Below are 13,842 nucleotides of genomic sequence, written 5' to 3' on the forward strand. Positions count from 1 at the left end.
TGTATGTATGTATGTATGTATGTATGTATGTATGTATGTATGTATGTATGTATGTATGTATGTATGTATGTATGTATGTATGTATGTATGTATGTATGTATGTATGTATGTATGTATGTATGTATGTATGTATGTATGTATGTATGTATGTATGTATGTATGTATGTATGTATGTATGTATGTAGTTTGTATGTATGTATGTATGTATGTATGTATGTATGTATGTATGTATGTATGTATGTATGTATGTATGTATGTATGTATGTATGTATGTATGTATGTATGTATGTATGTATGTATGTATGTATGTATGTATGTATGTATGTATGTATGTATGTATGTATGTATGTATGTATGTATGTATGTATGTATGTATGTATGTATGTATGTATGTATGTATGTATGTGCGTGCGTGCGTGCGTGCGTGCGTGCGTGCGTGCATGCATGCACGCACGCACGCACGCACGCACGCACGTACGTACATACGTACGCACGTACGTACGTACATACATACGAATGTACGTACGTATGTTTGTATGTATGTATGTATGTATGTATGTATGTAATGTATGTATGTATGTATGTATGTATGTATGTATGTATGTATGTGTATGTATGTATGTATGTATGTATGTATGTATGTATGTATGTATGTATGTATGTATGTATGTATGTATGTATGTATGTATGTATGTATGTATGTATGTATGTATGTATGTATGTATGTATGTATGTATGTATGTATGTATGTATGTATGTATGTATGTATGTATGTATGTATGTATGTATGTATGTATGTATGTATGTATGGATGTATGTATGTATGTATGTATGTATGTATGTATGTATGTATGTATGTATGTATGTATGTATGTATGTATGTATGTATGTATGTATGTATGTATGTATGTATGTATGTATGTATGTATGTATGTATGTATGTATGTATGTATGTATGTATGTATGTATGTATGTATGTATGTATGTATGTATGTATGTATGTATGTATGTATGTGTGTGTGTACGTACGTACGTACGTATGTATATATGTATGTACGCACGTATCGATGTATCTATTAATGCATGCGTGCATGCATGTATGTATGTATGTATCTATGTACGTACGTATGTATGTGTGTGTATGTATGTATGTATGCATTTTTGTACACCACTTCGACAAAAACATCCTCGCAAAGATATTCGTCAAATTTCATTTTTTCGAAAACGCTGCGTAGAGAACAGTTGACCGTCTTAGTTGTCAGAATGCTTGTTATATGATGTTTATCATAAAGAAGCCAATACCCACATGAATCTTAAAGCTCTATGCTGAACCTATGCCTATTTACCTCACTATAAACAGTATCCGAACAATGCGATAAGTAAAATGACTAAGTATTATGCAATTTACTGCCGCTGCGCACGATTCTATCTTAGATCACGAGACCTTTTGACTGCCTGTACATTAGTTTACAAGCATTCCACCCGAATGCCTCTTTAACCTTTTGATCGCTGAGTGACACTCACGAACTCTACAGTATAAGAGGTAAATATAGACATGTCAGACAGATCTGTGATACGATAGTGATTCTCAAAGTGGTTTAATTATCATACCTTGATAGGTTTAGTTACCACAATGACCGACAATTGTCCTCGTGAAATTTTACATTTTTAGGAGAAGAGGCATTACTTTCATCTTCTTTGTATCAAGAAAGATTCTTCATGACAACACGAGGAGCACTGTATCATCAAATAGAATGGTGAACCTTTATTATAGGTTTAAGAGTGAAGCGAATCTCTAGCACTTGAATTGCTTGTTTCTAGGACAGAAACCTCCATACAATCATTTTGACGCCTGTTTGTACATTGTATACTTACTTATATTTTCAATAATGGTGACAACAAAATTCTCAGACTCTCATTATTGCAGCGGTAGTGTAAGGAAACACCTATCACATTGAAGTCCAAGAAAAGATCACCTGGTTTGGGGAACATGTTTTAATATAAGCAGGAAATCGTGTGTAAATTATCTCACTCCCTCCTCCTTCATATAATTTTGATGACTTTATATCAGGCATTTCGTGCCCTTATAAAAATATTTAATATTGACGAAAAAAGTAATACAAAATCCATGCTAAATCTGTCCAATTTTTTGAACATGAAAAATTGTATGACAGCATTCTAATCACCCGCTAGCATGGTCGATCAGTCGCATTTTTGAAATGTGCAGACGGAATAAAGCTAATTTTCACTTGCATATCATCAACTGTTGATCAAAAGCTAAAAATCGGATTGCGTCAGATTTGTCATCGAGTAGGTATCAGAAGTACCTACAGCAGCTTCAACAACAACAGGACGTAATTAATTCGTTTAAAAGAAATTTGATGTCCTTTACTATCGTCCGATCCTACAAATATAGTTACAAGATCTTGCACGTTTTCAAACTTATAGCTGAGGTGCCTTCTTATTTCATCACCTAGTTCAATAACATTTCGTATCGGTATGATGTTGATTACTTTGTAGTACATTAAATCATGTCATAAATCGGTTTATGCTATCACTCTAGCTGTCACTGGCTGTGTTTATACTTTACAATCAATGGAGTTACTGCAGCTACACGAGTGCCTCTTTGATAATTGGCGACCAAAGTCTCAGTATTAATCCGTGAGCTTATTCGGTGATTGGCTTGATTCCGGTTCATTTGTATGCCACAGTCAAGGAATGAAGTTGAACGAAGACTGGTACAAGTACCATGTATACCATAATCATCCAATATGGGCTCGTCTATACCTTTACTACTCCCTAAGATTTATTGATGCCCTTATGCTATCAGCGTGCAACAGACGTGACTAACTCTTGAGGTAATTTGCATAAGTCTTGAGGTTTCACGGGTCCAGACTGCCTGCAGTGTATGAGCGAATCAGTATGGCGGCCGAAAAGCGAGTAGCAATTGTCGGCGCCGGAGTCGCAGGTTTGACATCAATCAAAAGTTGCCTTGAGGAAGGACTTGAGCCATTTTGTTTCGAGAGACACGACAAACTAGGTAAGTGAGCAACGAATGTAGAGTCTTTAATATTAATAATACCCTTCCGAGATTTATTTCAAAAGTCATACAATGCCATATGTCCCCCTCTCTCTCTCTCTCTCTCTCTCTCTCTCTCTCTCTCTCTCTCTCTCTCTCTCTCTCTCTCTCTCTCTCTCTCTCTCTCTCTCTCTCTCTCTCTCTCTCTCTCTCTCTCTCTCTCTCTCTCTCTCTCTCTAAAATGCGATCGCGTAACAACCACAACGTTTGCTACTTTGGCTAAGACGTGCCTACTATCCATTTAATGAAACAACTTTTTGAAACTATGATATGTTGGTGATTACGTTTTTCGTTACGACCGTTATCCAAAAAGTGTGTGTAAAGGTCGCATGCGTCCACTTGAAAGGACGCCGCGATTCTTTACAAAGGGTCGTATAAGGGACAAACATTGTTGTTGGGGGTCAAGTGTCCGTCCCTATGACATGCATGTACAGCTGAACGGTTCAGACAGCACCGGTGCGTTGACCTAATTTCCCCGAGCTTAAATGGGGCGTCAAATCGTACTACAATAGCAGCTATTGAAATGTTCTGCACATCAATTTAGAAATAATATATCTGAGGATGATAACTTAAGACGGCACAAGCTATGATATTACACACCTTAACTGATATGATCTAGTTTAGTAACACATATCTTTGAATTAAAACTAAAACTGGTCTCGCGTGAGTAAGCTTTAAGATGTTTTAACTTACACTCTGTTTGAATAGCTCCTTGCGGTACTAGATTTTATACGAACTATGTCTGGACCTTTTAGAGTTACATTTATTTGAAACGTAAAGCATAGAATGACCACTGCTGAGTCTTACATTGATGACGTTATTAAGGTTAAAGGTTAATTTTAAAAAGGGGCCTTATAGTATTTAGGGGCTAAGAGTAAGGAGTGTGGGGATTCCCCTCGCATTTTCTGACAATCGACATTTAACCCTGGTTCATTGCCCTCACTGTACTTCATCAGACTCAAACAATCGGCAGTTGGGTATATACTAAGGTGATTTCGAGAAAGGCAATATTGATTTTATTGTTAAGTCTAGTAATAAGTCTGTGCCGAATTACTTGGCGTCCTTGTTTTGCGTACGAAATCTTTTATATCATCCCTCTTTAGCCATATTCTTTTTGTGCTGTTGCAATATTGAAAACACACATACTCCGAACTGTAGATATTATAATAAAGGTTTCAGTAATTCTATGATAGAAATCAAAAGATACAGGGTATTTGCCAGGTTGCGGTTTCACATTGGCCTTTAATGGCCGTTGATGGCCATTAATGCTTGTTGTTTAGCAACAGCCTTGACCGATATCACACCAGAGGTCAGGTAGACGTCAACATTTGCTATATTTGATAAATTCCTAGAATGAATACATTGCTTTTATTCGTCACACATCATTTTCGGAATTCGTTGTCTTTCTTTCAATCAGGCGGTGTATGGTATTACACTAACGAGCTACGTCAAGGACAAGGAAGCGCCGTCTATGATTCTGTCGTAACCAACACAAGCAAGGAATTCATGTCATTTTCGGATTTCCCATTCCCGAAGGAATATCCGCCCTTTATTGGTCACCGATTAGTACTGCGTCATATCCGGAACTATGCAGAACATTTCGATCTCGAGAAGCACATTCGGTTCAATACAAACGTACTCGACGTACAGCGCAACAACGATGGCAAGTATTGGAAGTTACAGATCAAGGACAAGGATGACCAGTTTTCCACTGAAGAGTTTGATTACGTCATGATTTGCACAAGCACTCTTAACATGGCGAACACACCTAAATATCCTGGCCTGGACAACTTTGTTGGGACCAAACTCCACGCTAACGAGTACCGAGAAGCCAGTATATTCAAGAGAAAGAAGATTATAGTTGTCGGTGAGCCAGTCCGACAATACAGCCTAATCGGCTAGGTTGAAATATGATCATCGGGATTATATTTAAATGTTTTGTATACACTTCGAAATATTTCAATACATAGTATACAAGAATACAAGTATAAAACCCAAGACACGGATAATGAGAGCTGAAAGCAAAATCTATTTAATTTTATCTGGATACCGTGGGACCATCCATGTAATATATCCTTTTCCAAAGTTCCTTCCTCGGTGTCACGGGAATATTAACAACATTCTTGTTTATTTAAATGATCCCTAGGTGGCTCAGCGACAGGTGGGGAAATCGCAGCTGAACTTGCGAGAAATGGCGCTGAGGTAATATTTTGGACGGTTAATCTAGTTATTTTAGTTGTGTGTGTGTGTGTGTGTGTGTGTGATTAGGTTGAAGGTTATATTATTGAATGTTATTATTTGTGTAAGCATATCTGATATTTGGAAAACATGTTATATTGCACGATGGCTTTGAAAAGCATCCGAACAAGGGTATAGCTCAAAGAATGTAATAGACAGGTTAAATCATACTTGCTCTCGTTCTCCTTCAGGCTGTTGGTAAGCGCATAAATTTGAGGGTCCTGAAAATGCGCTACCACCAATATTTTAAGAAATGAGCTTTACTATTAAAACTTTTTTCATTGATGAGAATGAAGCTTAGCCGTTTTAAGTTCCAGTCAAAGGCAAAGACGAGCGTGTGCAAGTAAGCTTCAAATTAGAGTCTCATCTTTGTTTAGGATAACGAACACACATGAGGGAGATGTCGCCGGATTTTCGTCTCTTTCGATGGTTTGCTTGGTGAACACGTCGATTCTAGTTGCACATATACTATGTGTTACTTTGGATGCAATGGAATTGCCAAGCTTACTAAAAGTTCATTTTTATTTACTATTCAGGTATATCTTAGCATGCGGCATGGCACTTGGATTGTCCCTCGTATTTCTCCGGACGGTCGCCCCCTTGACTCCGTCGTCTTTACTCGCCACTTGCTCAGATGGCCAACAAGGCAAACAGCATCGTTGGAGAGCCTGTGTAAAGGCAGAATGAATGATCACCAAACATATGGTTTACAGGTTAGTTGTGAATGCATTCATGACTAGACTTTTGTAGCCTCGGTAATCATAATTACAACATTCCACGTAGCATTTGGCTAATGTAATACAGATTGGAAGCCAAATTTACTGTTAAAAATCACATAATAATGTTCAATATAATTAAGTATAAGATGTGACAAAGTCGGTTTATTCGACATATTATTAATCATCATCATTATTAAGTTCGTTCTACACCTGTACAATACAGAACTCTAGTTGAAACTGTATCAAGATAAGAATGTGGAATGTAGATATAACTTTCAAGTCCACAAGATTCAGTGTCAATTGGCTTACCTGCGTGAATTGGAGCAAAACATAATTATTAAAATGACGATTTTTCAAGTGAAGCGGTGCAGAAGTTGTTATGTTAATCGTGTCAATTACCTATTTTGGTATTATACACCGTCTAGGGCATTTGCCAAGTCAATATCATATTAACATAAATCTTCTTATTAAAAAACATAGACGCTATTCTGAAATTTCGCCGAATATGATGATCATCATATACAACCATCTGATTGACCGTGAGGTTTTTCTTGTGAATCTGTGCTATCTGAAACATCTACTTACCATATGTGAACTGAATGTGCTCACGTGGTCCCTAAACGCATTTTCTATAATATGACATTTCGTATGTCTATATACAACTTCTATGTTCAGGCCAAAGAGAGATACCCAGCATGGAAGCGTTTGATGATTTGTGATGACATGCACGATAGGCTTGCCCAAGGTCAGATTAAACCAATGGTTGACATCAAAGAGTTTCTGAAAAATGACGTCATTTTCAAAGATGGCACTACTCTTGAGAATGTTGATGGAGTTATCTTTGCTACAGGATATGGCTTTAACGTACCGATTATCGACGACTCATGGCTCTACGGTAACGTATGATACTGATTACAACCGTGTGATATACGTGATTTCATACTGTTTTTGTGTCAGATGCATGTACATTTCAGAACAATGAATAAAATAATAATCTCTTGGTCTCTAAAATGCCCTTTAGCTTTGTTATGCCTGTATTATTGAATACATAATTAATGATGCAAATACATAAATAAATAAATCAGCTGATGGACAGCTGGAAGTCTGGTGTGCACCAGAAAATATCGATATTTTGTCTGACCTTTGGCGTCTTAGCCAATTTTAAGACGGTAATTACTAAATACGTTAATGGGAAGATATATTTTCGCAATGAATGCCAACTTGCTCAAGAGTAGAACGAAGATGATTTGCTGAAAAAAGTAACGATAATGTGCATTATTATTGCCTAAAAGTTTTCCGTTCGTCACTATATACCTACCTGTACGATTATACGTCTTTCTTAAATATGCATGGTGGAGAAAGACATTATGAGGTAATTCTCACGAAATCAAAATAACCAAAAAACGCTTTTTCTGATGCATGTCACAATGATTGGTAAAAATTATTTTGCAGACGAATCTGGCAAAGCTGAGGTGTACAAGTACGTCTTCCCATTGCGTCTGGATCATCCCGAGAGGTTGGCGCTGATAAGTATTTGTACTCCTTTCGGGTCTCATTGGCCAGTGGCCGAATTACAGGCCCGCTTAGCAAGCCAGGTCTTTACCGGGAATATTGTACTGCCAGAAAAAGCTATAATGAAGATGGATATTGATCAGAAGATAAAATTTGAGAAGAACAAACAGTATCAAGTAGGTTCTATCCCATGAATAAATCTTTTATAGACGGCATTAAAATTAGACGATCAATATTTTTTTGGAAAAAGGGGAAAAAATCAAATCCTGATATAATCATGATAATGGAAACTCATTGATGTATGATTTTGATAGTTCTTAAAAGGCGCTAGTTCCGTAAAACAAAGATATACTCTTTTGATCAAACGTTTCCGCGGTAAACTTTCACTAAAAAAGTATTCCTCCCCGGGGCACGCATTTGCGTCAGTGATGAAGAATAGTGATATAACCTCCAGTCAATCACATTTCCTCTTTCCCACTCAAAAAAGGTTCCAGGTCCGCCATTAGGTGAAGAAATAGCTGAGATGATTGGTGTGAGACCTTCATTTTGGCGCCTTCTCCTGTCGGATCCAAAACTGGCCATGGCGTACGAGTATGGTCCCATGGTACCGTACTGGTATCGATTGCAAGGACGAGGTGCATGGCCTGGTGCCAGGGATAGAATATTAAATGCGGAAGAAAACACAAGATTTATCTTGAAGGGGTATCCTTCTTGCGAAGAAGAAATAAACTGAGAGCATTTTCGGTTCGCACGCTAACGGCATTGAGAACCATTGTTCTATTTGCATTTATTTGTCTGTCTAGAAGTTAGATATCTAGAAAACAGCTGATTTCACGACAGTGATTACACTGAAGTAAGGTATGAATTTGGAGGGTTGATAACTCACTGACTTTAATTTTTCTGTTATTAATTTTTCTTGTATATAATCAAGCATCACTATCAGGCGGCCATTTTCTTACTGAATTTTGATATTACATAATTGGAAAAATTAGCATACAGAAGAGATACATAGTAGACTTAGTTTAGGGCTGCCGACGAAGATGGGTGAAACTGAGATTGCAAACCAAGAGTTCATAGAGACAGAAATCTGCCTTTTCAAAATGTACATTACGTAAATAACAGGTAGCATTACAACAGTAAACTCTGAGTGAAATGGCAAGGGTATAATATATTATTTTTAAAACACTGTGTGATATTAAAATGTGCAATGTTACTAAATTGAAAATGGGTCCAACCAAGTCGTTAGACCGAAAGTTAGCAATGTTATTTTGGAATAAAAAATCCGGATCAAGAATAATTTGATAGTCACCTGTTTGTTATGAGAGAGGGAGAGAGCGCGCGCGCGCGCGAGAGAGAGAGAGAGAGAGAGAGAGAGAGAGAGAGAGAGAGAGAGAGAGGGGAGATCGAATAAGATGCAATGTGGATTGCCTAGGATGTGCCCAACGTTCTAAGCGAAAAGGCAAGCTGTACACAGATATTGCAGGTATTTGTAATCCAAAAACTTCGAAATGGGCGCCCGATTTCAGAAGCAGACTTCATATTATATGTATAGGACACTAACTTTTACAAGTACATGGTGAATTGTCGGCACTTATAGTCCAACTCAATAACAGTCAGTCTAAGAAGCAGAAAGACATACAAAATTTAACGGAATGAACTAGCAACACAGTTCTTGCTATGGAAACCTCAATTCAACATGCCACACTGCAAGCAGGTAGCGGAGTGGTTACAGAAATTTAGGGGCCTTCCAAAACTGCATGCTTAAATAGTCGGAACATATTATGCTGTAATCGACAAAAGTCAATTTATCATTGCAACGAAAAGCGCCTGACAACACGAGTTGGAGTTGGGATATTTTGTCTTACACTCGCCTGCGGCTCATGTGAGACAAAATATCCCCAACTCGTGTGAGAAATCTGATCCCAGGTCCTTGGTGTGTGAGATTCTATTTCTCACATGACCACAAAATGCGTTAAATTCATATTGGACACGTACAACATTATCCAAAATCGTGACAACTCTTTCGACTGCCACTGTACTCTAACCTGCTTACTTTGTAGTCTAGGTCCGTGTGTTACTCGTCGTGCCATTGGATAACATTGTGCGCGTGGAACGAAACATGCAGTTGTTTATCATCCAATCAAAGCTCGTGTAATATTTACTGCAGAGTGTGGGACGATTTCTTAGAGTGTGGGATCGATTTTTCCCACACAGCCGATCCCGCACTCCCAGCAGCCAGGAATGTGAGAATAAGGACTGACGCCATCGCAATGGTCGAAGATAGATGTGTACAATATAAGTCGAGTCGCAACCTAAGAGGCATTGTCTCGTGCACTGCACACTGGATGATTACAATATGCTTGAAAGTTTGACCTTATTCTACAGAATGCAATGAAATAGCAACACAGTTCTTGCTGCGGAAACTTCACTTCAAAATGTCACACTGAAAGCAGGTAGAGGAGTGGTTACAGAAATTTAGGGGCCTTCCAAAACTGCATGCTTAAATAGTCGGAACATATTATGCTGTAATCGACAAAAGTCAATTTATCATTGCAACGAAAAGCGCCTGACAATTGTCGGCGATTGAGTAATTACGAACATGCACGAACACGAGAAACAGAGATTAAGGACTGACGCCATCGCAATGGTCGAAGATAGATGTGTACAATATAAGTCGAGTCGCAACCTAAGAGGCATTGTCTCGTGCACTGCACACTGGATGATTACAATATGCTTGAAAGTTTGACCTTATTCTACAGAATGCAATGAAATAGCAACACAGTTCTTGCTGCGGAAACTTCACTTCAAAATGTCACACTGAAAGCAGGTAGAGGAGTGGTTACAGAAATTTAGGGGCCTTCCAAAACTGCATGCTGAAATAGTCAGAACATATTATGCTGTAATCGACAAAAATCAATTTATCATTGCATCGAAAAAGCGCCTGACAATTGTCGGCGATTGAGTAATTGCGAGCATGCACGAACACGAGAAACAGAGATTAAGGACTGACACCATCGCAATGGTCGAAGATATATGTGTACAATATAAGTCAGGTCCCAACCTGAAAGACCTTGTCTCGTGCGCTGTACACTGGATGATAAAAAATTGGAACTACTTTGGGATAATTGGATGGTGAAGTAATGTCGATTTAATTTATAAATGTTATCTCATCTGCTTTTCTTTTTATATAACAAACTTGTTTTTATGAGTAATTCGAGATATTTCAACATTCAGCTATATTGCACCTAATACTTTAGAGAAATTTGCAAAATATGAAAATCCAATTATCCCAAATTAGTTCCAATCGTGTTAACTGGATGATATGCTTGAAAGTCTGACCTTCGTCTACAGTGTGCAATGAACTAGCAACACAGTTCTTGCTGTGGAAACCTCACTTCAACATGTCACACTGCAAGCAGGTAGCGGAGTGGTTTACAGAAATTTAGTAAAAGTTTGAGTACGCGGGGTCTCTCAGAGTGTTCAAATGTCACCAAAAAACTAGGAAGGCGGCAATAAAGATCTAGAGAAGAACTTGAGGCACAAGGTCAGAAGGGCGTCAGGTCACGTCTTTTGACTTCAAAAATTTGAGTAAGGAAAAAGAGGAGATTATCATAAGCAACGGCCTCTAACTGATTCAAATGTCATAGCTAGCAGTGGATCATAATTCACAGGTTGAGATAACTGTAATATACGTTCTGTCATGAAGCACCCACAGCAGTACACGGAGCTGACGTAATTCACGTTTTCCATAACGTAATAATGAGATTGAAGTATATGTTTGCCACTCCATGTCTTGTGACAGTTTACAATTATCCTCTCATCAATTTCCGTGCGTTTCAATAAAAGAATGATCTCCTAAACACCAGGAGGAAAAATCACGAGCGACATAACTCACCTTCCTATAAAAACAATGCGAGTCTGACTCAAAAACTATAATTTATTGTATGAACACAATACTGTGGTCACGAGAAAGCTGTTTCTCTCTTTCAATCAGGCGGTATGTATTGAACTACGAACCTGAGTTACGTCTTTACAGGGAAGCACCCTCTCAGATTCCCTAGTAACCAACACCAGCAAGGATTTATTGTCATTTTCCAAAGTCCCTGTCCAGAAAGAACGTCCCCCATTTATCAGTCACAGATTGCGTACGTAAGCTACATTTAGGTTAACGGCCAATTGCGACCTCAACGACCAAAGTCGTATAAATGAAGTTGCTCTATAAGATAAAATAAGGTATATTCTTAAATGTTTTGCAGTGGTGGTTCTTTGACCGGCGCTGATATTGCATCTGAACTCGCGAGAAATTAGGCAAAAGTAATCAATTAAACTCAGTTAGGCGTTTGTGAGCTGTGCAGTTGTGCGGTTGAGTGAACTATGTAACCTGACTACACGAAGTGAATGTCACAAACGCTGAAATTGATTGTGTGAGGAAACAAATTACGTAACTCCGAGAGCTTTCAAATTATTTGCTCACGTGTTTACACACGTGAGCATATGTCGCAGCGATGTCTGTCTGTCTGTCTGTCTGTCCGTCTGTGTGTCTGTCTGTCTGTCTGTCTGTTGGTCCGATATCTCAAAAACGGCTTATCAGATCAAAATCAAATCTGGTACATATATTTAGTTAGCAAATGGCAAGAACTGATTAGTTTTTGGTGGTGTGGCTTGCGTACTTTTTGCTCATTTGCATAATTAATGATTTTAGAAAAAACGGATATACATTAAAAACGACTACACACAATTTGATGAGATTTGCTACAAATGTTGATCACACCAAGATATATCAGCAGTGGGAACCATTAAGGGGTGACATGAAAGATAAATGCTAATTTGCATATTTAATGAACTTTCCTAACTAGGGATATATGTCTGATTTGACTCGATCAAAATTAACCAAACTTGGTATATGTATATTAAAGATACTATGATTTAACATTATTGAAAGTCATTAAGCGTTTTAACTTCAGCCAATTTCTAATTTGCATATTTTATGAACTTTGTTAATTAGGGATATATATTTGAAATGACTGGACCAAAGTTGATGAAACTTGCTACATGTATTGAAGCCACTATGATACACTAATTTTGAAAGTCATTAAGAATTTTTACTTCAGCCAATTCCGAATTTGCATATTTAATGAACTTTCCCAATTAAGGATATATATCTGAATTGACTTGATCAAATTGATGAAACTTGCTATGTACATTAAAGACACTATAATACAACATTATTGAAAGTCATTATAAGCATTTTCTCTTCAGCAAATTCCTAATTTGCATATTTAATGAACTTTCCTAATTAGAGATATATATATGAATTGACTTGACCAAAGTTGACAAAATTTGCTACACATATTGCAGATACCATGATACAACATTAGTGACAATCATTAAGCATTTTACTTAAGCTAATTCTTAATTTACATATTTAATGAACTTTGCTTATTAGGGTTATATACTTGATCAAAGTTGGCAAAACATGCTATGTACATTGATGATTATACCAGGTACTAGGTTAAAACAATATCGAAAGTCACTCATGTCAGCTAATTTATATATCTAATGAGCTTTCACAGCTCAGCATATATGGCTTGAAAACTTGGCCAACGGTAATTACACTTGCTATATAAAGTGGTGATACAATAAGAGCAGTCTAATAACTTTAATATTTTTATTTCAGCTATTTACATATTTGTATACTTCATGACCTTTTAGAATTAATCGGCGGTGATTATTGTTCATTATTTTGATCATAATAATTTTAATGAAGTTGCAAACATGTGGCAAAGGTTCAAATTTACACATAACGTCAATATATAATGTAATGTAACACGTGAGCATTTTCAGTTCATATCTGGTTTAAACACAGGAACAGCAGACATCATTTACATGAAAAGCCTAAACTCTCTGCCCGTATACTCAGTGCTTAGGAAAGACTGAAAGATGATGAAGAATGTTTGCATTTGAAGAAGATGATCTTGCTTGTACTGACTACGATTAAATTGTAATGCATGTACTTGCAAAGAGCAACATGCTATCAAAAGACAATAATATTATACGACAATAACAAAGATACTGAAAGTGTAGTAGCATTTATTATCCGATATGGTGTATTGTATCCTGTGCAAAAAATTATCCCATACCTTTTTTTCACGAAAGCAGGTATATCGCACCACCGAAGACAAGCAGGTCTGAACCCGGATTGTACAATATGCTGTCAAAAGAATTATGCTTCAGCCGCGTCAGTTTCTATGACATTCAACAACATACACTTCAACCAGTAATCCAATCTGATGA

At 37.3% G+C, this 13,842-nt stretch overlaps 2 protein-coding genes across 2 annotated transcripts in view; both read left to right on the forward strand.

Annotated features, from left to right (window-relative positions):
* Positions 1-13,842, forward strand: part of LOC139127342 (dimethylaniline monooxygenase [N-oxide-forming] 2-like) — a 43,899-nt gene that overhangs the window by 16,956 nt on the left and 13,101 nt on the right. The window lies entirely within an intron of this gene.
* Positions 2,569-8,845, forward strand: LOC139127341 (dimethylaniline monooxygenase [N-oxide-forming] 2-like). The gene is made up of 7 exons (XM_070693257.1): positions 2,569-3,040; positions 4,497-4,946; positions 5,226-5,281; positions 5,854-6,030; positions 6,712-6,931; positions 7,489-7,724; positions 8,036-8,845. The coding sequence occupies exons 1-7, from the start codon at positions 2,923-2,925 to the stop codon at positions 8,279-8,281; spliced, it is 1,503 nt and encodes a 500-aa protein (XP_070549358.1). The 5' UTR covers positions 2,569-2,922; the 3' UTR covers positions 8,282-8,845.

The sequence above is a fragment of the Ptychodera flava genome, unplaced genomic scaffold, assembly GCF_041260155.1.
Source record: "Ptychodera flava strain L36383 unplaced genomic scaffold, AS_Pfla_20210202 Scaffold_31__1_contigs__length_3010019_pilon, whole genome shotgun sequence".
NCBI classification, from domain to species: Eukaryota; Metazoa; Hemichordata; class Enteropneusta; family Ptychoderidae; genus Ptychodera; species Ptychodera flava.

Bases quoted from the DNA above. Each gene is read 5' to 3' on its own strand.
- LOC139127341 (XM_070693257.1), top strand. From the start codon at position 2,923: ATGGCGGCCGAAAAGCGAGTAGCAATTGTCGGCGCCGGAGTCGCAGGT. The intron at 4,947-5,225 runs GTGAGCCAGTCC...AATGATCCCTAG, and splicing joins AAAGAAGATTATAGTTGTCG to GTGGCTCAGCGACAGGTGGG. The intron at 6,031-6,711 runs GTTAGTTGTGAA...TTCTATGTTCAG, and splicing joins ACCAAACATATGGTTTACAG to GCCAAAGAGAGATACCCAGC.